Source organism: Diabrotica virgifera, chromosome 5 (assembly GCF_917563875.1).
Source record: "Diabrotica virgifera virgifera chromosome 5, PGI_DIABVI_V3a".
Classification (NCBI taxonomy): domain Eukaryota; kingdom Metazoa; phylum Arthropoda; class Insecta; order Coleoptera; family Chrysomelidae; genus Diabrotica; species Diabrotica virgifera.
The window spans coordinates 254,936,168-254,960,907 of NC_065447.1; the positions used below are offsets into that span (position 1 = coordinate 254,936,168).

At 34.7% G+C, this 24,740-nt stretch overlaps 1 protein-coding gene across 1 annotated transcript in view; it reads right to left on the bottom strand.

The window, feature by feature from the left end:
• Positions 1-21,433, bottom strand: part of LOC114328236 (major facilitator superfamily domain-containing protein 6) — a 51,000-nt gene extending 29,567 nt beyond the window's left edge. Inside the window, exons 1-3 of the mRNA XM_050651138.1 lie at positions 20,976-21,433; positions 2,828-2,915; positions 106-395 (exon numbers count right to left, since the gene is read on the bottom strand). Coding sequence (XP_050507095.1) covers positions 106-395; positions 2,828-2,888 — 351 coding nt within the window. The 5' untranslated portion in view covers positions 2,889-2,915; positions 20,976-21,433. The remainder of the gene's footprint in view (positions 1-105; positions 396-2,827; positions 2,916-20,975) is intronic.
• Between the last annotated feature and the right edge of the window lie 3,307 nt (positions 21,434-24,740).

Sequence of the window (24,740 nt, forward strand, 5' to 3'; positions counted from 1 at the left end):
ACAATATTATAATGTATAAATAAATATTTAAAAAATATTTGTCCTTCTAGGTGTTGCATTTTTTTGGCCATCAATATATTTTTGCTAAGGTCAAACTATACTTACGCTAATATCACATTTTTTAAAATGTTGAATGTCGGTTCCATTTAACACTATTTGCAGTCCAGGTTGTTGGGGAACGTAATCCAGGAGCCAGAAGCTAACTGTGGTTGCAACGATTAATGCGATAAAAATTGATTTCCTGTAGTCCCTAAATATATCCACGATCAGCCCGAATACTGGTTTAGCCAGGAGAAACAACACTGGAAGAATACCCGTTATTATACCCATCACAAAGGAAGATACTCCCAATTCTTTACCGATGACGTTGAGCTGTGGAAGGATTGGGCCCATTGCTGGAAAAGATATTACTATCATTATCTACTACTACTGGAGGAAGGTTCACTCGTATGGTATACGGATGGATCTAAGATAGATGAAAGAGCGGGAGTGGGAGTTACTGGGCCGAATTTCAGGCTATCCAAATCTCTTGGAAACGCCCCAACTATCTTTCAGGCAGAAATACATGCTACAGATATTAGTGCCCAAGAATGTCTCAACCGAGACACTCGTAAATCTTCATTTATCAGACAGCCAAGTTGCCTTAAAGGCTCTAAGGTCATTTACTTGTGAGTCAAATATGGTTTGGGACTGTAAACAATCCCTTAAGAAACTGGTGGAACGCAGAAAAGTAACTTTGATGTGGTGCCAGGTCACAAGGGAATTGCAGGAAATGAGGAAGCTGATAGACTCGCAAAAGAAGGAGCCAATACCCCTTTCCAAGGTCCAGAACCCTTCTGTGGACTACCAAAAAGCCACATCAGAGAGGAACTCCGGACCTGGGAACTCAATCAACTACAACTATACTGGTCTAACACACCAGGAAAAAGGCAAGGAAAAAGGCTCAAAAGTGTCGCCTACTGAAATAAACCGCCTTCTTGAAATGAGCAAAAAAGATATAAAAATGGTCACTGGCCTTCTCACTGGTCACTGCCCTCTGAGATACCATCTCAAAAAAATGGGCAAATCAGATAGTGAGAACTGTCGTTTCTGTGACAACGAAAAAGAAACGGCAAAACACATTCTATGCAATTGCGTGGCACTATTCTGTAAACGACTAAAATTCCTAGAACAGGTCACCCTAACGCCCTCTGAGATAGGAAACAAGTCACCTAGAATGCCAATCAGTTTTATCAGAAGTATTGGAATCCTAGACTTTAACCAGAATAAGGTATGCACAAAAGATCTTTATATGTCGAAGTGGGGAGAGACTCCATAGCCTTAACGACCTCACATAATCTAATCTAATCGTTACTACTTACTTTCATTAGTAAACATTTAATTTAATAAAAAATGTATTTAAACTCACAACAAAAATACTAATGGAGAAAATAATGGCGTGCATAAATATATCGGATGAACAACAAGGTTTTAAAAGTGGAAGGTCATGTACCGATGCAGTTTTTGTGATAAGGCAAATAGCGGAGAAATCATTAGAAAACATTAATAATCCTGCCTTTTTCTGTTTCATAGACCTAGAGGAAGCGTTTGATAGAATACAATTAAAAGATGTGATACACCTACTATATGACAAAAATTTGACAAAAATTTACCAGTGGATATCATAAAATTAATAGAAAACATATAATTATGTAAGAAACAAAATAGAAATGAAAGTCGATGGAATAATAACAGAATCCATAGAAGCAAACACAGAAATCAGGCAAGGAGATTCATTAAGTCCTCTACTGTTTAACATAATGTTGAAGGCAGTAATAAAACAAGTGAAGAAAAAAAGAGGGTACAAAATAAGCGATAGAGAGATAAAAATACTCTGTTACGTTACGCTGATGACACCGTGTTAGTAGCAGAGTGCGAACATGATCTACAATTACTGAACGAATTCAACATTAACGCAAAAGAAATGAATATGAAAATATCAGCAAAAAAAGCTTAGTAATAGCCAAAGAACCAATAAGATGCCAATTGGAGTTAGACAATCAAATTATACAACAAGTAACGACTTTCAAATACCTGCGAATTAATCTATCAGACGACAACAATATCGAAGAAGAGGTAAAATATCAAATAATTAAACCCAGTAGAACGGCCGGATGACTAAATGACACAAGTTGGAAAAACAAACACCTAAGAGTGTTAAGCCAGTTATGACTTACACAGCTGAAACAAGACCAGACACAAGCAAAACAAAGACATCTGGAAACCAACGAAATGAAGATCTTAAGAAGGATTGCTTGAAAAGAACTACGGGACACGGTAAGAAGTGAGGAAATCAGACGCATATGTGGGGTAGACAATATAAATACCTCGGTAAAGAACAGAAAAGAAGAGTAGAATCAACACATCAGCAGGATTTTTAAATAAAGGATAGTAAGAATAGCCAGGGACAAGTCACCGTTAGGCAAAAGAAGTATAGGACGCCCAAGGAAAAGATGGAACGATAATTTAGGGGCAGAATAAAAGGCACCGTTGAAGGAAAACAGGCAGTACTGCCTATATAAAAGAAAAAGAAGAAGAAGAAAAAAGGTATTTACTGCTTTTCTTTAAAAATTGGCATTTTGCTCTGCTAGATCAGATATGTGCTCTAGCGCCATATATTTGGCTTTTAAATGAATTAGCGATGGCAAACAAAGCTTTTGACGAAATCCTCCACAAAAAATTTACTCTAGAAGTTTTTTACTTTACGTAAGCTTTTAAAATATTTCTTGATTAACTTTGTTTGCCTAACTTATTTCTAAATACATATAATAAACTTTCTAAACATTACCTGCCATAAAAAAGAAGTAATGGGCCTTAATGGGAAGCAGCTTCCTGTTGATCTGCATCATTTTTTTCTTTTGTATTATTTTCACATACTGCAACAAATAACTGTTTCAATAATATGTATATGCTAACGTTGTTTAGTTTAATACAAACTTATCTTTATTATATCTTATCGTCGATAATGGCCTTTATCAAGCAAGGGGGTATAGCACTTTAGTTTTATTGTGAATACTTTGTTAGATTAAATTAGTAACAAGAAAATACACAAGATTTGACGGTTGAGAGAAGTATAGTATATACGAATATATACAGAGTGGACCAAAAGTTTGGGAACATCTAATTATCTCTTGGGATACACCAATTTTGTAGTATGGAGATTTGAAAGCTGCTTTAGTTTTATAAATTTTACTTGTCAAGTATTCTCAATAAAAATAATCTTTAAGATTTAAATCTGGTGAACGAGGAGGCTATTCGATACTATCTAAACGACCAATCCATCGTCCAGGAAATGTTTGATTTAAATAACGCCGAACGTTGACACCATAATGAACTAGAGCACCTAGGTGCTGGAACCATATTATCTCATTAAAATTGGCTTGTATTGGCCAAACTTGTATTTGGGGGCACGTACAATTTCATATCTGAGTAGTATTTCATAATTATCGTTTTCTAAATTTTCTTATAGGTATAAAAAACGGCCCAATTAATGGAGTACCCACTATATTCAACCATACATTTAGATTTTGTTATCTTTGAGGATGGTTTTCAGTTATCCGGTGTGTATTTAACTCACTCCAATACCTTAAATTTTGGCGATTTACATTCCCACACCCTGTAAATATGTATTGAATCGTCGGAAAAACTTATCTTGTTAACGAAGTTATAGTCAGTTACAATTTTATTCATCACTACCACACTAAATCTGAGAATGCAAAAAGAAAAAGAGCTGTTAATCACAATAAAAACAGCCAAAATCGAATATCTCAGTCACATCATGAGGAATAGTGAAAGATATGGACTGCTGCAACTAATCTTACAAGGAAAAATAGAAGGAGAACGAGGACCAGGAAAGTAAAAGATTTTCTGGCCGAAAAATGTACATGGTTCAACACAACAACCACAAATCTTTTTGTAGCAGCAGTGTGCAAAATAAAAATTGCCATGATGTTCGCCAACATCCGAAATGGATAGGCACTGCAAGAAGAAGACCTCACTAAACTGTAATTTATGGTCGTAGTCAGGGCCGGACTGGCTCCTAAAAAAGGCGCCAACCCAAATTCTAAAAAAGGCGCTAACCCAATCTCTAAACAAAGGCGCCAGACCCCCTTCTAAGCTTTTGCATCAAACTTTTTTGAAATCCTAGTGCATTAGGCCTGGATCCCGCGTACCAAAAAAAGTTGTATAATAGCAAGCTGAAAATTTGTTAATAGGTTAACGATGTCTAGTCGGATAAACTTGGATGTATGGGAACACTGGAATATGTGAAGTTTTAATTGTGGTAACAGGTTAAACATTTGAAACGTCAGACTACGAAAACTGTCACATGTATTTTGTCGGACAGAACTTCCAATTTATTTTTTACTCACTCATTAAACTCCCATGGAAAAATCAGACTGGTACCAACTGAGCATTTTAATAAGTCAGACACGTAGAACATGTTAAATGACAGAAATTATGTTGGTGATAAATAGCAGTCTGATTTTTGCATAAGAGTTGAATGAAAGGGAAACAAATTAATTGGAAGTTCTGTCCGACAAAATACATGGGACGTTTTCGTAGTCTGACGTTCCAAATTTTTAACCTGTTGTACAATTAAAACTTCCCCTGTTCCAGTGTTTCCAAACACAAGTACATCAAAGTTTGTCCGATTAGACACTGTTAACTTATTAACAAATTTTCAGCTTGCTATTATACAACTTTTTTTGGTACGCAAGATCCAGGCCTACATGTAAAGTAAATTAATATTACTTGTGAATTTTTTTAAGTTTAATATTAATTTAAAACAATAAAGTAATTTACCATTTTTCAACTGCTTCTACAGAAGAATCTACTGGTTCAAAAACATTGATCAACAATCATGATCATTGGTGTTCAACAGAAGGTACTTTTAAAATTATTTCGAATTCTTAGAGCGCTCTAAAATAGCAGAGTAAACCTCGATAAAAAAGCCGCAATCACACTGTTTCAGGTGATCCGTAAATGAGCAGTGAATGGCCTAATGTCAGTCGCTCGCAAACGGAGCCCTCGGAGAACTGGCGAAAGTCCTTTGTAATTCAAGCCTTAGCGTGGGCAAGGGCTCACTGCCTCACCGGACAGTATAATTCTCTCCTAATCGCGGGAACTATATGGATAAGTATTTAATCACTTAGGAAAAAATAAAACAAAACGAAGTGATAATGGAGCGTGTCACCGGTGGTGGTGCAGCTTTAACAAGGTATGAATGAGATGATAAGGTGTTCATTCTAGTAAAGGGAACAAAGGAGAAATTCTAAGCGAAGAGGGAAAGAGGAAGAAAGAGACTATGATCTTCGGAAGAATGGGATCTGTTCGAAGATCTCCGGTCAGTGGTAGGGACCTGACCAAGACGGATCTCCCAGGGGAGACAACCTTGCAAAGGAGCTCCTCACTAATGGTAAGAACAATGGATAAACTTACCAGAGTTTCAAATAATTTAGTGAAACTAATGTCCGACCATACAAACACGAAGGTCGAGATCAAGAATGAGGTAAAAAACTTAAAGATAGTCACCAAAGACATGAAGAGCAATCTCAGACAAGTCGCCCTCGGCAGCATTGAGAAACGAAATAGAATAGTAGAGCACACCGGTGAGGAAGGAACGACTAAGGAAACGGCAGGAGTGTCCACACAGGTCGGTTTCGAGGAGTTCTTTCCCGAAAAACTTAGTGAAGAAGAGATAGAAATGATCGCAACGGTTCTGAACTCAGGAAAAAGAGGCTTTAAAAAATAAAGGACATCATAAAGATGGGAAGAAGCTCACTATAGGGTCGCCAAACCGGGAAGATAGGATAAACCTACATGCGACTTAGTAGTGGTCATGGAATCAGTGAGGGGGAAAGGTTTCACGACCTGACAAGGAAAAACAGGAACTGGGAGTATGTGCAGGAGGTACATACAGACCAGGAAAGGTGGAGTACTTCCAACTTAGTACTATAAGCACGATGACAAGGACGGGTCAGAAGGAAGAGAACCGGGAAAACCGTCAGAATATTTTCATGGTCCCTGTAGAGAAAAGGGTGACGGAAATCGACAGGGACAAGAGACTACTGGCAATTATTTCTAAATTGAGGAAAGACATGGAGATACTGGGGACCAGAGAGGCGTCCCTAAGAGTAGTAGGGGCTACAAAGGTAGGAACTTCAGGAAGCTCCTGGAAGTTACATTTATGGGTATGGACTTTCACCTCGCGCAGGTGGAGTATGAATGCGGGGAAAGTAGGATGTAGACGCAGAAGGTGATCATGAAGGAAGGTAGAAAATCCCATGCCGAATTGCTCAAGCAAATCAAGGGTAGCCTAGACACAAAGAAGGAGGCGATTAGCATCACAAGCGCTAAGAATACTACGGACGGGACTTCACCCTCAAAGTGGCAGGGAAAGAAAAGGCCAAGCGCCTGAAGAAGAATATCGTGGCCCGCACGGAGGAAGGGAAAATAGAGAAGGGAACACAAACGTCATGGTCGGACTGACACACATCACAGCCAAGAAGCCTCTGGAAAGAAAACATATACCAATTGACTGGAACTCGTGCAAGATTCGAGAGAGACTGCATGCCCAGCGCTGCTTTAGATGCCTGCAGTTCGGGCATAGTAAAACCGACTGCAAGGGAGAAAACATGACGGACTCCTACTACATATGTGGCAAAGGGGGCACCAGGCACGATAGTGTAGTAGTAAGGCGACTTTTTGCCTCACTTGTAAAGAATCCGGTCACAGAGCCGACAGCTTACAGTGCCCGCAGTATAAAAAACTCATCCTCGAAAAGCGGGGGCTTAAGAGACACCTGGCCACAAGGGATGAGGAAAGGGTGGATGAAAGCACCTAGGACCAGAACTCAGACAGCCTATAGGTATGTTAGAGAGATAAGAACCATCTAATTCGAAGTTCCTTTAAATAAATATGGGAAGGGCGAGGGCCGCTCACGACGTTGCAGAGGTACTCACACGAAGGGAATGTTATCACATTTAGTCTCTCAACAAAGAATCATTAAAGATAAGAGATCTAACGTGACCATATACGTGATGAATCGAGGAGTTGGCATCACCAGACACTTTGTTAAGAATCGGTATGTTGAAGTACAAGTTTGATACCTGATGGTGTGCAATTGCTATGTTTCACCAAATGTCCCGCTTTGAGTATATGAAGAGTATATTGACTGATTATCCAAGAGGCTGGGACGGAGAGTGTACCGGTCTCCGGTTACCGATGGTAAAACCCATCATCTATTTGTTGACTTCAAAGCCGCGTACGACAATGCTAAGAGAACAGTACTATACCAATCAATACATGAGTTTGTTACACCAGAATAACTCGAATGACCAACTCCGACCAACTAGAATGACAATGTCTGACTTAAAAGAGTGCGTAAGTATAGAGAAATATAATTCTAGAACTTTTGAAATAAAGGATGGACAAGGGGAGGCGCCGGTAACCTGAATGTGAACGATCGTCCATGGAACCAAAAAGTTCAAGATGGGAGAGGGAAATACCTATGATAATGGATCCATGCACCTCCGTTCGTAGGTAATAGTAAATACTTTCCGGACATCTCGCTGGTTTCAACGTTACTTCTAAACAGGGTCGTAAGCTGAACTGTTTTAAAAGAAGAATCACTCAGCTTACATAAATATGTGAGTTTTGAACTAGCGAGCAAAAGGAAGAAACGGAAAGATGAAGATATCGATCTAAAGAGATTTTTAAATGAGTAAGTCTTTGTGGGTGCTTTTAGCTTGATTGGTCTGAGATGCGAGGATGTGAGTGAGTTGATCGAGGATCTGAGTGGGGCACCGGAGTTGGCTTGTGTTAGGTCAAATGGATGGTATGAAAGAAAATAACCGTACTGGTAGAATGAGGGGCTTGAATATCAGAGAACGAATTGTATGAGAGTAAGAATGGAGTGGAAGAGGTTATTAAAATTTCAAGCAGGAAAAAGATAATCAATGAATTAAAGCGAATGCAGAACCAGTACAGAAATGAGATTACATGATTGAAGAGAGAAAAGTGGAGTAACCTGCTTCAGGATCTCAAAAGAGGTATCTGGGGACAGTGTTTCAAGATGGTGTGTATCTAACAGAAGGGGAAAAGACACACTATCCCCTGCCCGAGGAGAAGAGACTGTCTAATACGGGAGTGCTTTCCTCAAGTGGAGAACAGACGTTTAAGTGTTACTTGTTTCATAGAGGCGGTACCCTTTACTGAGTTGGAACTCGGCGAGGCCGTTGGATGGATAAAGATCCGAAAGGTACATGGCATAGACGGAGTCATACCGGAGAAGCTAAGGCTCGCCGCACAACTGAACCATAAGAGGTCAGAAAAACCTTTGTGCCATTTTCGAGCTATGTGTGTTGGCCTTTGATTACCTGATACGAGTTGAATTTTGATGTACCTACTGGCTTCATTATGATGTATGATTCTAGGGTGCAAAAATCCTGTATGTATGATTTAGTTATGGCGCGCAGAAAACTGCACTCATTAGGCCAATTGTGGGATGTAACACTATTGTAATATAATATAAACAGATGACATTGATATCTACGAAAGGCTCCTGAATCGTAAAATAGCCGCGCGACTCATCTAAGCTATTTATTATAACAGAAACCGTGAATACGAAAGGCGCCCGAATCTTAAAAATGGTCTTCGAGGGCGCCGCGCGTCCTCGGAGCAGATATTGATACCAACAAAAGGTCTTCGAGGGCGCCGCGCGTTGCATCTAAGCTTTTTATTATAATAGAAACAGCGGAAATTGATACCCACGAAAGGCGCTCAAATCGTAGAAATAGTCTTCGAGGGCGCCGTGCGTTGCATACAAGCAATTTATTATAATAGAAACAGTGGATGTTGATACCTACGAAAGGCGCCCGAATCGTAAAAATTGTCTTCGAGGGCGCGCGCGTCCTCGGAGCAGATATTGATACACACAAAGGCGTTTGAATCGTAAAAATGGTCTTCGAGGGCGCCGTTCGTCGCATCTAAGCAATTTATTATAACAGGAACAGCGGACATTAATACCTACAAAAGGCGCCCGAATCGTAAAAATGGTCTTCGAGGGCGCTGCGCGTTCTCGGAGCGGATATTGATATCCATGAAAGGCGCCCGAATAGCCTACGATATTTGATTATCTGATATCTGGTATTGTGTTGTACCCACTGGCTTCATTATGTAGGTTTCTGGTGCCAAACGGCGAAATCACAAGCAAGTAGAGACATTTTTTAGGGGAATGGTAGCTGCATCATATTTGTGTAACAGTTCAAAAAAAAAAATTTTTCAGCGTTTAATTTTTTTAATGGATAGATAGTAACCAAGGCAAAAGGCGCACCGGCCCGATGGCCGGTGGGCCGGCGGGCCAGTCCGGGCCTGGTCGTAGTCATCTTCGATTAATTCTGGCAAAAACTGGATGTTGTAGGTTTTAAATGAATTATGTAATACACATAACACTGAAGAATGACCTACTCATGTATTTGTGCAGCTCTTTTTTATTTAACATGCTCTACAGGCCTTGGAGGCCTAGGGCTTTACAACTTAACAATAACAATTTTACATAATACAAATGACAGTATATACTAATGTCTTATATTTATTATATAATTTGATTTAATGTCTATGTAAAAATTGCTGCACTATGTTTCTCCACTGTATCCTGTTTTTCGCTTTCTCTTTCCAGTCTGTAATTTCCATCGATCCTATATCTTCTTGAAACTTTTCGTGCCATCTTTTTCTTGGTCTACCTCGTCTCCTTGTCCCAACTGGTTTTCTTAATAGTACCTTCTTTGGCATTCTTGACCTATCCATCCTCTCGACATGACCTGCCCACCTGATTCTTTGTGCCTTTGTGTATCTTGTTATAGTTGGTTCCTTGTAAAGCATCCTTAATTCTTGATTAGTTCTTCTTTGCCAACCATCTGCCGTATTTTTTCCCCCGAAAATAGTCCTCAGTACCTTGCGTTCCCATCTCTCTATCATTTCTTCTTCTGTTTTATTTAGTACCCATGTTTCACATCCGTAGGTGACTGTTGCTCTTATTACAGTTTGGTATATTCTAATTTTCGTCTTTCTTGATACGTAATTTGACTTTAATTATTTTTTTAAACTGCCGACCTTTCGGTTACCTTTAGCTATCCTGTGCTTTAGTTCGTTTTGCTCGTGTCCTTTTTCATCTATAATGGCACCTAGATATGTAAAGTGATTTACTCATTTAAATTTATATTCTTTTCCATCGAACGCTGTTAACTTTAGCTTATCTACAGGTTCTCTTTCTGTGTTGCCTAGCACCATATACTTCGTCTTTTCTTCATTTATTTCTAGGCCGAATTTTTTTGCCTCTCTGACTAATCTTCTCATGATTTTCTTTAATTCGGTATTAGTTTTTGCTAGCAGTGTAAGGTCGTCGGCGTAGGCCATGCATTGATGTTCGTTACGGTAGATCGTTTCTTGTGTTTCTATTCTGCTGTTCCTTACAATTGTTTCCAAAACTAGGTTAAATAACACAGTTGATAGAGGGTCACCTTGTCTAAGTCCTTTTTTGACTATAAACTCTTCCGATTTGTGACTGATCCACACTATTTCGTTAGATGTCATATTTAAGGTAATTCTTATTAACTTGATTAGTTTTTCTGGTATTTCCATTTGCCGTAGGGCTTCATACATTTTTTTTCTATTAATTTTATCATAGGCCTGCTTAAAATCTATGAATAGTGCATATAAAACCATTTTATGTTCGTAGCAGCTTGTTTGGATTTCTTTTATGTTAAATATTTGCTCTGTCGTCGATCTATTGTTTCTAAAGCCTGCTTGGTATTCTCCTATTAGTTTCTCTGCGTATACCTCTAATCTTTCTCTTACAATCCTAGCAAATATCTTATAGCACACGTCCAGCAAAGCAATACCCCTGTAATTCTGCAACATCGTTGCATCCCCTTTTTTATGTAATGGGATTATCCAGACTCTGGCCCACTCTTCAGGCATCTTTTCTTCTTTCCATGTAAGTTCTATCAGTTCATACACCTTTTCCAGTCGTTTTCTTCCCCCTGCTTTCAGCATTTCTGCACTTATTTCATTTGGACCTGGACTTTTATTGTTTTTCAATTTGCTTACAACTCTTTGAACTTCGTCTTTGGTTGGTTCGGCTATTCTTATATCTGCACCCTCTGTTCTGTCTTCGTACTCTCCCTGATCTTCATCATCACTGTTTAGTAACGTTTCGAAATACATTTTCCATTCTTTCATAACTTTTCCCGGCTCACTTACTAGTTCTCCTTCTATGGTCTTTATGTAGCTTGTTTTGCTTTGGTAACCTTTTTCTACTTTTTTTACCTCTTGATAAAATGATCTTATTTCATTGTTTTTAAATTTTTCTTCTATCTCCTGCAACTTTTTTTCATTGAATTCTCTCTTTTTCTTCCTGCAACTTTTCTTTAACTGTTTTCGTACGTGGTTATACTCTTCTCTGTTTTTGTCGTTAGGGTTGGTCAACATACGTATTCTTAACTTTTTCTTCTCTTCTGACAGCTCTACACACTCCCTATCAAACCACTCCTTAGTTCTTGTCTGTTTTTTAACTTGTCTGTCTTGTCTTAGTGCAGCTCTGCGTGAGGATATAATATGTGGATCTTCAACGAAACTGTACATTAAATCTAAAATTTTATTGTCATATATAATAGTTTTTCGTCTGCCTGTTGGAATTCTTTCGTTTACTCGTCCAATTTCCTCAAAGCGCTTTACAATAATAATTGTTTGTACTGTCGCCTTATGGATCATTGAACAAGTTGACTACTTCACTATAAGATCTTTTCCTATCGTCCGTAGCCCGTCATCACAGTAATTCGCTATTTTTCATTAACAACCATATTTATTGTACAGCTTTTAAAAACACATAAAACAACTGTCAGCTTTAGTTATTAATACAATAGGGAAATAGGGAAATTGTAAATTCGAAAAAAATGTTATGAATCACAACAGAACATAATTTAACATGTATCAAAGATAAAAAAGTTTTGTTTGTCTTTCGTTTGGCCCCTAAAGACGATTAAAAATTCAAATTATACCAGCCAGCCCAAAACGCATCGTGACGTCATCGGGTTGTGTTTACATTCTACACCAACAAAGTAAACAAAATTATATATAATTTTAAATTAGACATTATAAACGTCAGTAGAAAATACAGTTATGTGACGTTACAAGTGTTTTTGATCGTTTGAACTATTCATAGACAATTTGTACTTTTACAAAATGGTTTAATTTTCCATAGTAAACCTTCTTTCCTTTCCTTCAATAACTATATCAAACTCCAATCTCAACAAACTGGTATATATTATTACAATGCCATACGATAAATGTCATTAGAATATAAATATTTTTCCTTTATTCCGCGACGACGAGCTGGCCAAATACCCAAGTGGGTGGAGGCCAATAAACTAAAGAAGAAGAAGAAGAACATACCTAAATATAACCATAAACGGAACCATATAGTTAAACTATGCGACGTCACGGGTCGTTTGAACTATTTTAAAATGCAGAAGACTTTAAATTTGTACGTATAAGTTATTATGAGTTTTTGAAGCGTGAAATTTTGGAAATCTCATTTTTATACAAAACTGAACTAGTATAGTATAGTTGATCCAAAAGATGGCATAACCCAGACATCCAAAGTGAAAGTTATCCTTTAACACCAAATTGTTCTATATGGTCCACACAATGTCCAGAAAAAAGTCACACCATTTTGAGCGTCGGGTTTGGGGGGGAGAGGGGGGAGAAATCGGTAAATTCGTAGTTTTTTAAGTTTTTCGCCAATATTTCTAAAACTATGCGGTTTAGCATGAACAACCCTCTATACAAAATTGTTCTACATTAAATTTGAAATACAAAAGGTCCTATGCATAATCTTTCTAAAATGAATGGTTCCAAAGTTACGGAGGTAGTATAGTATAACTGGTCCAAAAAAAGGCCTAACCAAAAAAACCTCCAAAGTAAAAGTTTTCCTCCAACACCAAAATGTTCGATATGGTCCACATATTGTTCAATAAAAAGCTACACCATTTTGAGCGTCCGGTTTGGGAGAGAGATGGGAGAGAAGCCGGCAAATTAGTAGTTTTTTTACGTTTTTCGTCAATATTTCTAAAACTATGCTTTATCGTAAACAATGTTATATACAAAAATGTTCTACATGAAATTCAAAACAAAATATGTTCGTTACATAATTGTTATAAAATCAATGGTTCCAGAGTTACAGATTGTGAAAAGTTGAAGTTTTCGATACTTTTTATATTTTTTGGGCAATATTTATGATATAGCTATACCAAAAACCCAGACATCCAAAGTGAAAGTTATCCTCCAACACCAAATTGTTTTATATGGTCCACATAATGTTCAGAAAAAAGTCACACCATTTTGAGCGTCGGGTTTGGGGGGGGGAGAGGGGAGAGAAATCGGTAAATATAAAAAGTAACCACCTATAAAAACTATAAAAAACCTATAAAAAAAACCTCCACTTTTCACCCTTCGTAACTCTGGAACCGTTGATTTTATAACAATTATGTATAGAACCTTTTTTGTTTTAAATTTTATGTAGAATATTTTTCTATAGAACATTCCTTACGCTAAAGCATAGTTTTAGATATATTGACGAAAAACTTAAAAAAACTACTAATTTACCGACTTCTCCCCCATCTCCCCCCCAAACCTGACGCTCAAAATGGTGTAACTTTTTACTGAACAATATGTGGACCATATAGAACAATTTGGTGTTGAAGGAAAACTTTTACTTTGGATGTATGGGTTAGGCCTTTTTTTGGACCAATTATACTATACTACCTCCGTAACTTTGGAACTGTTCATTTTAGAAGGGTTATGCATAGGGCCTTTTTTATTTCAAATTTAATGTAGAACAATTTTGTGTAGAGGGTTGTTCATGCTAAATAGCATAGTTTTAGAAATATTGACGAAAAACTTAAAAAACTACGAATTTGCAGATTTCTCCCCCCTCTTCCCCCCAAAGCCGACGCTCAAAATGGTGTGACTTTTTTCTGAACATTATGTGGACCATATAGAACAATTTGGTGTTGGAGGATAACTTTCACTTTGGATGTCTGGGTTTGGGTCTAACTATACCATACTAAACATTATTAGGTAATAAAAAAATGTACAAGTTCCCTATTATTTATCTTACAAAGGTTTTCAATGAGTTAATCTATTGTTAGCTTTATGAATTAAAGTCATAATCCCAGCATTCTACATTACTTCAAACTATTTTGCACTAAATAAGTTTTATTTATTTAAACCTTCGGGACGGACTAGATAAAATAAGAAGTGGTACATATGTTTGAACTCGTATTGAAGTGAGGATTCCAATAATAATACAACATACAGAGTACAGAGTATTGTATTTAAAAGGCCAAAATGACTAATGACATCAAAAAAATTGTAAATTTCGTAACATTGCAAGAATTAAATTTGAAATCTCCATATTACAAGGTGTATCCCGGTTTTTGTACAGTTATCCATTTAAGAGATAATTAGACGTTTGCAGACTTTTGGTCCACTCTGTATATCATCATCATCAACCTATAGGCGTCCCCTGCTGGTCATAGGTCTCCCTCAGCTCTTTCCATCTGTCTGTTTGTGCGGCTTGCATCCAGATACACTTGCATCCGCTCTGTATATATTATGAATAAATCTAATCTTTATTACTTAATTTTAATGTTAATATGTGTATATATCTTTAAAAACAATTGTTAAATTTGTTACATTGTAGATAACTTTATTACATTAGTTATGATCTTAATCATGTTACATAAGAATAAACCCGTTCAAACAATTTAATTTTTAAACGCTTTTATTTAGTTCAATCGTTTGGGTCAAATTTTTTAGACGTTAATTTGACTGCCTTTTCTTCAATGGAAATGAATAAAATTTTGCAGACGTATGGATTCGCGGGAACAATACACGAATAGTCGATCAAATTTTTTTTTGATGTTTATGAATTGTTTAAATAAAAAAAAAACGATTTTAATGGAAAATGCTTAAATTCTCTTGTTTTTTACAATGTAGAAACTTGAAAATTTTACAGATTGTAGCTAATTATATGAACTATACATAACTTCACTTTTTACGTTATTTGTTTACGTTATGCTTCATATATAAACAATAGAGTTTCAAAATTTATCCAGTTTCTGTCCGATTTATACCCAGTTTTCAGCGAAAAAAAGTTATGGCACCACAGAGGGACGAATGTTCCCCTTAGTATTGTCGTGGGCTTCGACTGTCCATAAAACGCAAGGTTCGACTGTTGACTACACTGCGCTGTCGTGAACTTGGGCCCGAAAGTGTTTGCGTAAGGACAGGCTTAAAAGCCTGCATTGAGCCTGCAAAGCTTACGTTTCATTGAGCCGAGTGCGATCATTAAGGTACGTATCCATACAAGGGTGAACCCCGCTCGGTGTAGCTGCTCAAATGGATACAGCATGCGCTCCCTTACATATAAACCGCAAACCGGTTGAAACGAAGAGTGTACGCGCCAAGTGGCGATCACCGACGTATCCACTAAATGGAGCTACTACACCGAGCGAGGTTTACACTTGTATGGATACGTATCTTTAGACGGCTTGCGCATCGAAGAACTGCATTGCGAGAAATTAACAGCGTCTACACCGTGCAATAGTAAAGTATTACAAGAGATGGAAATACTGCGAAAACTGTAATAGTCGTAAATAATGATTTTGATTTAAGAAATGTATGAAGAAATTACAGAAAATGTACAAAGTATGTATCAAAAGTTAAAATAAATGCAAAAAAGGTATCTGTCATATACCTACATCCTTTTTTTTAAACATGACGATATATTTTAATGTTTGAAAAGTGTAAGACTAAAAAGTAAAAATAAAACAATATGAAAAATTTTTTTTAAGAAACGCTTTTATTTAGTTATGAGTGACTAAAAGTTAAAATATAAAAAAATCAACTAAAAAGCAAAAAATAAAAAAAATCAAACTCGACGGATTATTCGAAAAATACGTTCGTTAAAAAAATAAAAGAATCTAACACATTCGTTAAAGAAAAGCGTGGGGCGCGTGTTCATCGAATAAACGGTTTTCGCCCCACGCTTTTCTTTAACGAATGTGTTGGTTTTTTTCATTTTTTTAACGAACGTTTTTTTCGAATAATCCGTCGAGTTTGATTTTTTTTTATTTTTTGCTTTTTAGTTGATTTTTTTAAATTTTAACTTTTAGTCACTCATAAACTCATAACTAAATAAAAGCGATTCTTCAAAAAAATTTTTCATATTGTTTTATTTTACATCTATATTGTTGTACGTATATCTTTTGAATAACTGTATAATAATAGATAACATTAGAATACAGCTTCAACTCTATCTTAATATTGAGAAACATGGGAAGAACAATCATTTTCAAAAGACATATGCCAATAGGGCTTTTCATGCACAGTCATTTGTTTCGAGCTTTAATACATATGATAGAAGCATATCGAGTTACAACATATTATGACAGAAGCTCGAAACAAATAACAATCTATGAAAAGCCCTATACCTACCTGTTTCTTGTATCAATTTTTTAGGGCTGTATTGGCAATACCTCCTTTATGGTTAACCAAATTTAATAAAAATAATTAAAATCAACAGATTAACATGAGTGAGGATGCATTGATGATGTGGAAGAATATTCTAGGGGTCAGAAGATGGAGGGAAGTTGCCAGGAGTGGCGACTTATTTGCGAATAGGCAAAGATCCACAACGGATTGTCGAGCAACTTAGGATGATGAACATAGGTGGGACAGGTTTTATAATTTTAAATGAATGGAATGATGAGAAATATGATGATACTTAGTCCAGGAACCAAAGCTTTTTTTCCACCTCGCAATTTTTACAGAATGGATCAATTTGCTTGAATTTGAGAATAAGTAGTGGATAGTCCATGGATCAAAATCTATATGATGCTGACAGGCGCTTTTAGCATGGGGGTGGCTGCCACCCCATCTAGGGGGTGGAAATTTTTTAATATATTTTGACCGCAAAAGTTAATAAAAACATTAATTCTAAGCAAAAAATGTTCTATACATTTTTTTGATAAAATTAATAGTTTTTGAGTTATTCGCTATCGAAAGTGTTAGTTTTATATCTGAAAAATCAATGTTTTTCGATGGTATACTCATTTACGATTCACTCAATTTTTGCCGTAGAACAAATTTTATCAAACCAAGTTCTTGGGAATTAAATTACCTACAATTTCATATTTAAACATTTTTTCGTATCTCTGATGCTAATATTTCTATTCTGAAGAAAATGGCATTTTTTACCAAATTGCAAAGCCGTTATTCGCTTTAAACTTCAGTTTAAAAAAAAATAATAATTCTAAGCCAGTCAAACTTCTAGAATCTATTAATAATACATAAAAATAAAGAAGAATAAATAAGGCCAATGACTAAAAACATCGCTAACTTACGTTATTATGCTTCCAATTGGATTTCTCTTTTTTTTTTCAAAAAAATATATTGATTTTTTAACCGTAACTTTTTTATTTTTTATCTTAGAAACTTCGTTAAAAAAGAATTTTGTTTCTTACACGATATATAAGGCTATTAATATTAAATCCTTTTAAAATTCTCAGTCACAAAAAGAGGTGGCATTGAAAGGGTTGATAAAGGTGGTTTTTGCATGATATTACAAGTTTTAATTGTCAATAGCAGCTCACTCAATTTTTGCCGTAAAAAAATTTTTTGCAAACCAATTTCTTGGGAATTAAATAAGCTACAATTAAATATTTTTTCGTATCTCTGATGCTAATCTTTCTATTCTGAAGAAAAGGGCATTTTTTACCAAACTACAAAAACTCGTTATTCGCTTTTAACTCCATTTTCTTAAAAACTAATCATTCTAAGCCGATAAAACTTCTAGAACTTATTAACAATACATAAATCAAGAAAACCAAATCAGGTCAATGACAAATTTTAATTTGGGTGGTGATTAGGGGGTTGTTTACGATCACTTTTTTGCTGAAAAAGATAGGGGCTGACATTCTTTTCATTATATCACTTAATTTTTTAGCTAGAGATTTTTTTTATTTCTGGAGATACATATTTTTAATACTTTAATTTAGTTTCAACAAGTTATCCTCGAAAAATGCAGTTTTCCGTTTTTTGACTTTGAAACTACAATATTTAGCATTTGACGAACAAGAGCTAACATACATATTATAATAAAGTATAGTTCGATTACTATTGACCTTAAAGAAAATAAAAAAAAAAACCGGTTTTGTTTATTTTTTCAAAAGGTACATTTTTGTTAAGTAAAGTTGTTTTGATAAAACAAAAACTTTTTGAGTTATTAGCAGAAAACTGATTAAAAACATTCATTTTTCGATATAAAACTAACACTTTCGATAGCGAATAAATTTAAAACTATTAATTTATAGAACGTTTTTTGCTTATAATGAATGTTTTTACCAACTCTTGCGGTCAAAATATAATAATAATTTCCACCCCCGAGATGGGGTTGCAATCCCATTACTTGGCCAAGCCAGAAACGCTTTTTTGAAATTTTGTAAATTTTTGACTGATGGCAAGTTGGGTTTGAACCTGAGATACAAGATGCTAAAGCGTTATGTTTGGCCTGTTCTCTACGGCATGAAAGCATGAACTTAAAAGTGAGATTTATTAATAAACTTGAAATTTTTGAAATGTGGTGCCTGTGCCGAATGCTTAGAATATCATGAAAGGGCAGAGCCAGAAATGATGAAGTATTAAGAAGAGTGGTCCTCCAAGCCTCCAAACAAATGGAATTATGATATTTTCCAGAACGATTAAAGACGTTGATTAAAATGATTGCAATTACATACATTCCTATTTGAATTAACATACGTGTAGTGTACATATTACTTTAAATTATTAGTCCAGGGCGGATCTGTTTTGAGATGGACGTTGAGAGGTGACTCAAATTATTTTGCAGAAATTGCTTGAAAATAGCTCAAATAATAATATTTAAGTTATCCTCCCACTCAAAATGGTCCGGAACATTGTTTAAATAATCAAAATGTCAAAATATGAAAGGAAAAATTCGATTTTTTTATTGGTTTTTTGATTATAACTTTAAAACTATTCATTTCTGAGAAAAGTTGTACTGACATAAAAGTTGGGTAATTAAATTTTCTACAATATAGAATTGGTTGAAAATTTAAAAAATAGTCACCCTTGTTGCAAAATAGCAATAATTGCGAAAAAAAAACATACAAAAACGAGTATTCGCATTTTACGTTTTTTAACCATTTATGCTACACTTAGGACCTTCATATTTTACCCAGAAAAACTCTATGATATAGTAAAACAGCACTGTAAATTTCATTAAGATCGGTTTAATAGATTTTGCAAAATAAATTTTACAATCCAGCTTCCGCAAAAAAATTCATTTTTTTAAAATGTTGCAGGACTGAAAATAAAGCAGATAAGCAAGTTGAATTTTTTTTTGCTTATAGAACTTTACTGTAACTTTCCTTTGCAATTTGCAAAATTAAACTCGATTAATTACCACGGCGTCAGGAAATTTTTTAAATAAACATTAATTTTTGGTGCTACGCGAAGGACAGCGGTGTAGAATTCACACAAGTTGATTTCCACCAAAATTTCTTCCAATCTTTATCTAATATATTATATTCTTACTCTATATTTTGTTGTATTTTAATATTTTAATTCCGCAAAAATCAAACTAATTTTATTATTGCTTGTGAAATATTGTTTAAACAATTGCATATGTTTAAAAATAATAAACTTTTATTCTCAAAGTTAAAATATATCAACAAAGAAAGTTTTTGCTAAAAAAAGTGTTATTTCAAAGGATAGAGTATGTGTTTTTATTTTGCAATAAACAAATTTATTTATTTATATCGAAATATAATAAAAATTAAAATGTATCAATCATTATCAAAGGTCATTGGAATGCCCAATCAGAGCAAACTATCCGCTGTCCTGCGCGTAGCACCAATAATTAATGTTTATTTAAAAAAATTCCTGACGCCGTGGTAGTTAATCGATTTTAGTTTTGCAAATTGCAAATGAAAGGTACAGTATACTTCTATAAGCAAAAAAAATTTAAACTTGCTATCTGCTTTATTTTCAGTCCTGTAACATTTTGAAAGAATGATTTTTTTTTGCGAAAGCTGAATTGCAAAATTTATTTTGCAAAATCTATTTAACCAATCTTAATTAAATTTACAGTATGGTTTTACTGTATCATAAAGTTTCTGGGAATGAAATAGGAAGGTCCTGAGTGTAGTATAAATGGTTGAAAAACGTAAAATGCGAATACTTGTTTTTGTATGTTTTTTCGCAATAATTGCTATTTTGCAACAAGGGTGACTATTTTTTAAATTTTTAACCAATTCTATATTGTTGTAAATTTAATTACGCAACTTTTATGTCAGTACAAGTCTTCTCGGAAATGAATACTTTTAAAGTTATAATCAAAAAACGAAGAAAACAATCGAAATTTTCCTTCATTTTTTGACATTTTGATTATTTAAACAATGTTCCGGACCTTTTTGAGAGAGAGGATAACTCAAATATTATGATTTGAGTTATGTTCAAGCAATTTCTGCAAAAAAATTTGAGTCACCTCTCAACGTCCAAATGTACTAATATTTTTACAGATGCGCCCTGGTCTATATGTAAAGATGTAAATATGAATGACTTAAATAAATAAAACAAGACAATGACATTCAAATTTTTAAATGCTACAAATGCTTACGTTTAATTTATTTTGACGTTGACAATGTCATTGCAACATTGTTTGCTTTATTCGGTTGTTCGTTGTGTCGTTACAAACTTTTAAACGGTTTGTATACAGTAGGCGGTTAACAATCTCACAAGTTATTTATACCAAGCACTTTCTTTTGTGTGTTAAGAATTTTTGATGTACTTACCTCAACAACGATTTGTCACAAACAAAATGACTAAATGAAATAATTTATACAAAGTCATATTATCATCACGTACAGATATGATAATAAAACAACACTGATTCCCTTACACATCTGTGTTTGCTTCTATTCAATTGCATTGAATATTTATTCAGTTATGTACAACATTTACTCAACAACCTGTTTGAGACGCGCCAAGCCCCACTTAGTCGATTAGACTGACTTAAGTAGCTTGGTGTCGGGAAATAATAAATTCAGTCTTTAATTTTTCCGTTTTCAAAAGTTGAACTTGAACTATTATCACTGCGGCATTATATTTTTAAACGTGCCCCCCTGTGGTATGTCTTAGGGGGGCCAATGACCTCGCACTTCGTTTAAAACTTTTTAATCGTATGGTGGGTGGCAACAGAAACGTTATCTACTGATAACTACATATATTGAAACTTTCTGATTTTATTTATTGACTGGTTAAAAAATATCACGGCAGGTTATTAAAGAGAGGTATAGAGACGACACAGCAGTGATAAGATAATGTCATTAGTTTCTAAAATGTGCAGTGGTAGGGCAAAAGTCAGCATTAATCATTAGTAATCATTACAGATATTTTATTTTAGCAAATTATAGAAAATGTACTTATTCTACAGGGTGTCCCGAAAAGATTGGTCATAAATTATACCACACATTCTGGGGTCAAAAATAGTTCGATTAAACCTAACTTACCTTAGTACAAATTTGCTCATAAAAAAGTTACAGCCCTTTGAAGTTACAAAATGAAAATCGATTTTTTTCAATACATCGAAAACTATTAGAGATTTTTTGTTGAAAATGGATATGTATCATTATAATGGCAGGAACATCTTAAAACAAAATTATAGTGAAATTTTTCAACCCCATAAAAATTTTATGGGGGTTTGTTCCCTTAAACCCCCCACACTTTGGTGTACGTTCCAATTAATTCATTATTGTGGTACCATTAGTTAAACACAACGTTTTTAAAACTTTTTTGCCTCTTAGTATTTTGTCGATAAGCCAGTTTTTATCGAGATGCGGCTTCTTTTTTAATATGTTTACATATAAATTTTAAGCGAGTTTTGTTACTTTAAACCCCCCAAAAATTTATGTACATTCTAAATAAACTATTATTGTAGTACCATTAGTTAAATACAGTATTTTTAAAACTTTTTTGCCTCTTAGTCTTTTTTTGATAAGTCACCTTTTATCGAGATGTGGCTTCTTTTTCAAAATATACCTAAAAATGTAAATTATAAATAAATTTTCAGATTAACAGGTCGCTACAATCGTACCTACTTAACCATATACAAATATGTGGTGTATTCGAAAAATATTCAAAATATCTTGATAAACACTGGCTTCTCGAAAAAGTAGTAAGAGGCAAAAAAGTTTTAAAAATATTGTGTTTAACTAATGGTGCCACAATAATAATTTAATTAGAACGTACTCAAAAGTTTGGGGGGGTTTAAGGGAACAAAACCCCCATAAAATTTTTATGGGGTGCACAAATTTAACTTTAATTTTCTTTAAGATGTTGCTACCATAAGAGTGCCACATGTCCATTTTCAATAAAAAGTCTCTAAGAGTTTTCGATATATGAAAAAAAAAATCGATTTTCATTTTGTAACTTTTTTTGTGTGCACTATTGTATATAGGTAAGTGAGGTTCAATCAACCTAGTTTTGACCCCAGAATCTGTGGTATAATTTATGACCAATCTTTTCGGGACACCCTGTATACTCTGGGCTAATTAGCAAAATACAAGGAAAAGTTATTTACCAGCAATTTTATTGCTGAAATCGACTCTTATTATTGTATGTATTAATAATATAGGTATGCAAAGTCCGCAGATAGTGTGCTACTTTTTTATAAACAAAATGGCGCCCGAAAACCGTGTTTTTTTCAATTTTTGCTCTATAACTCAAAAGATTTTAAATTTACACCAAAAACACCCAAATAAAAATTCACCGCAATTAAATTCTGCATGGAGACGTGTTTTTCCCGATTCACTTCGATGAAAACTTTCCCCGGAAAAAGCGGGTTTTTCCAACAAAATCATTAATTTTCAACTAAAATTTTGGATAAGTAATTGTTAATCAATAATTAAATAACTTGGTAATATAAAAGCCCTTTTTGGATAGATTATAATTCCAGAGGTCGATGAAAATTGAATGAACAGTTTAGCAACAATTGAATTGTTAATTAAAAATTTTCGGTCGCTATAATAACGACAATAATTATGATGCATAAAAATAACTGTAATTTTTTCATAAAAAGACACTATACATATCTAATGTACTTTACAGAATTGAAATTGGACTATTTAAGCGGCCCCAGGAATATTGTAAAATTATAAACAATTTTTTGGCTTATAAACAAATAGAATATCTCGGGAAATATTAAACTAAATTAAATTGTGAAAACGGTTTTCGAAAAACAGCGGTAAGACTCTTCTTTTAAGAGAAAAACGTTTAATTATGACAAGTGGTTCCTGAGATACAACTAGTCAAAATTGACCTGAATTTACGGCAAAGATATAAACAATAGGATCATAATTTTCAAACCATCACCTTTTTACGAGGAATTACAAGGAAAACGAAAAGCCCTAGATACAAAGTTTACTACTTTTTAAACAATTAGAATAATTGAAATAAAAATATAATAAACAATATTTTAAATCCAAGACTTTTCGTTAATAAACTGCTTTCTGGCTGCATCCCATATCTCCGGATTTTACAATATATAATCACATAGAGACGACGAAATAGGAGAAAGCAAATAGAGGACACTTAGGCCACGCATTTACCTTCTCTTCGTCTAGGAAAAGGACCGAAAGACAGTTCCTAAATACTCACAAATTGAGTAAAAATGAAAAAGATAAAAAAGGGTTCAAGGCAGGTTTTGTTTATATTCGATTCAGAGTTGGACTACCATCTCCATATAGTAACTATTTCAGCATCCTTATGCATCATCAGTGAAGATTATGCAGTCGTGGGTTCATCGCATCGCGATGGTTTGCTTTAAAAGAGGCAGAATGTTTGTATTCCCTTCAGAGTTGTGACTGCATAATCTTCACTGATGATGCATAAGGATGCTGAAATAGTTACTATATGGAGATGGTAGTCCAACTCTGAATCGAATATAAACAAAACCTGCCTTGAACCCTTTTTTATCTTTTTCATTTTTACTCAATTTGTGAGTATTTAGAAACTGTCTTTCGGTCCTTTTCCTAGACGAAGAGAAGGTAAATGCGTGGCCTAAGTGTCCTCTATTTGCTTTCTCCTATTTCGTCGTCTCTATGTGATTATATATTGTAAAATCCGGAGATATGGGATGCAGCCAGAAAGCAGTTTATTAACGAAAAGTCTTGGATTTAAAATATTGTTTATTATATTTTTATTTCAATTATTCTAATTGTTTAAAAAGTAGTAAACTTTGTATCTAGGGCTTTTCGTTTTCCTCGTAATACGAGAGATGTCGCTGTATTGCGTCTCAAAAGGCGGGTTCATCGCATCGCGATGGTTTGCTTTAAAAGAGGCAGAATGTTTGTATTCCCTTCAGAGTTGTGACTGCATAATCTTCACTGATGATGCATAAGGATGCTGAAATAGTTACTATATGGAGATGGTAGTCCAACTCTGAATCGAATATAAACAAAACCTGCCTTGAACCCTTTTTTATCATCACCTTTTTATTTTTGTCCTCTTTCTCCACACCAATTTTCATATCTTTAAAATACTCATAACATATATTATTA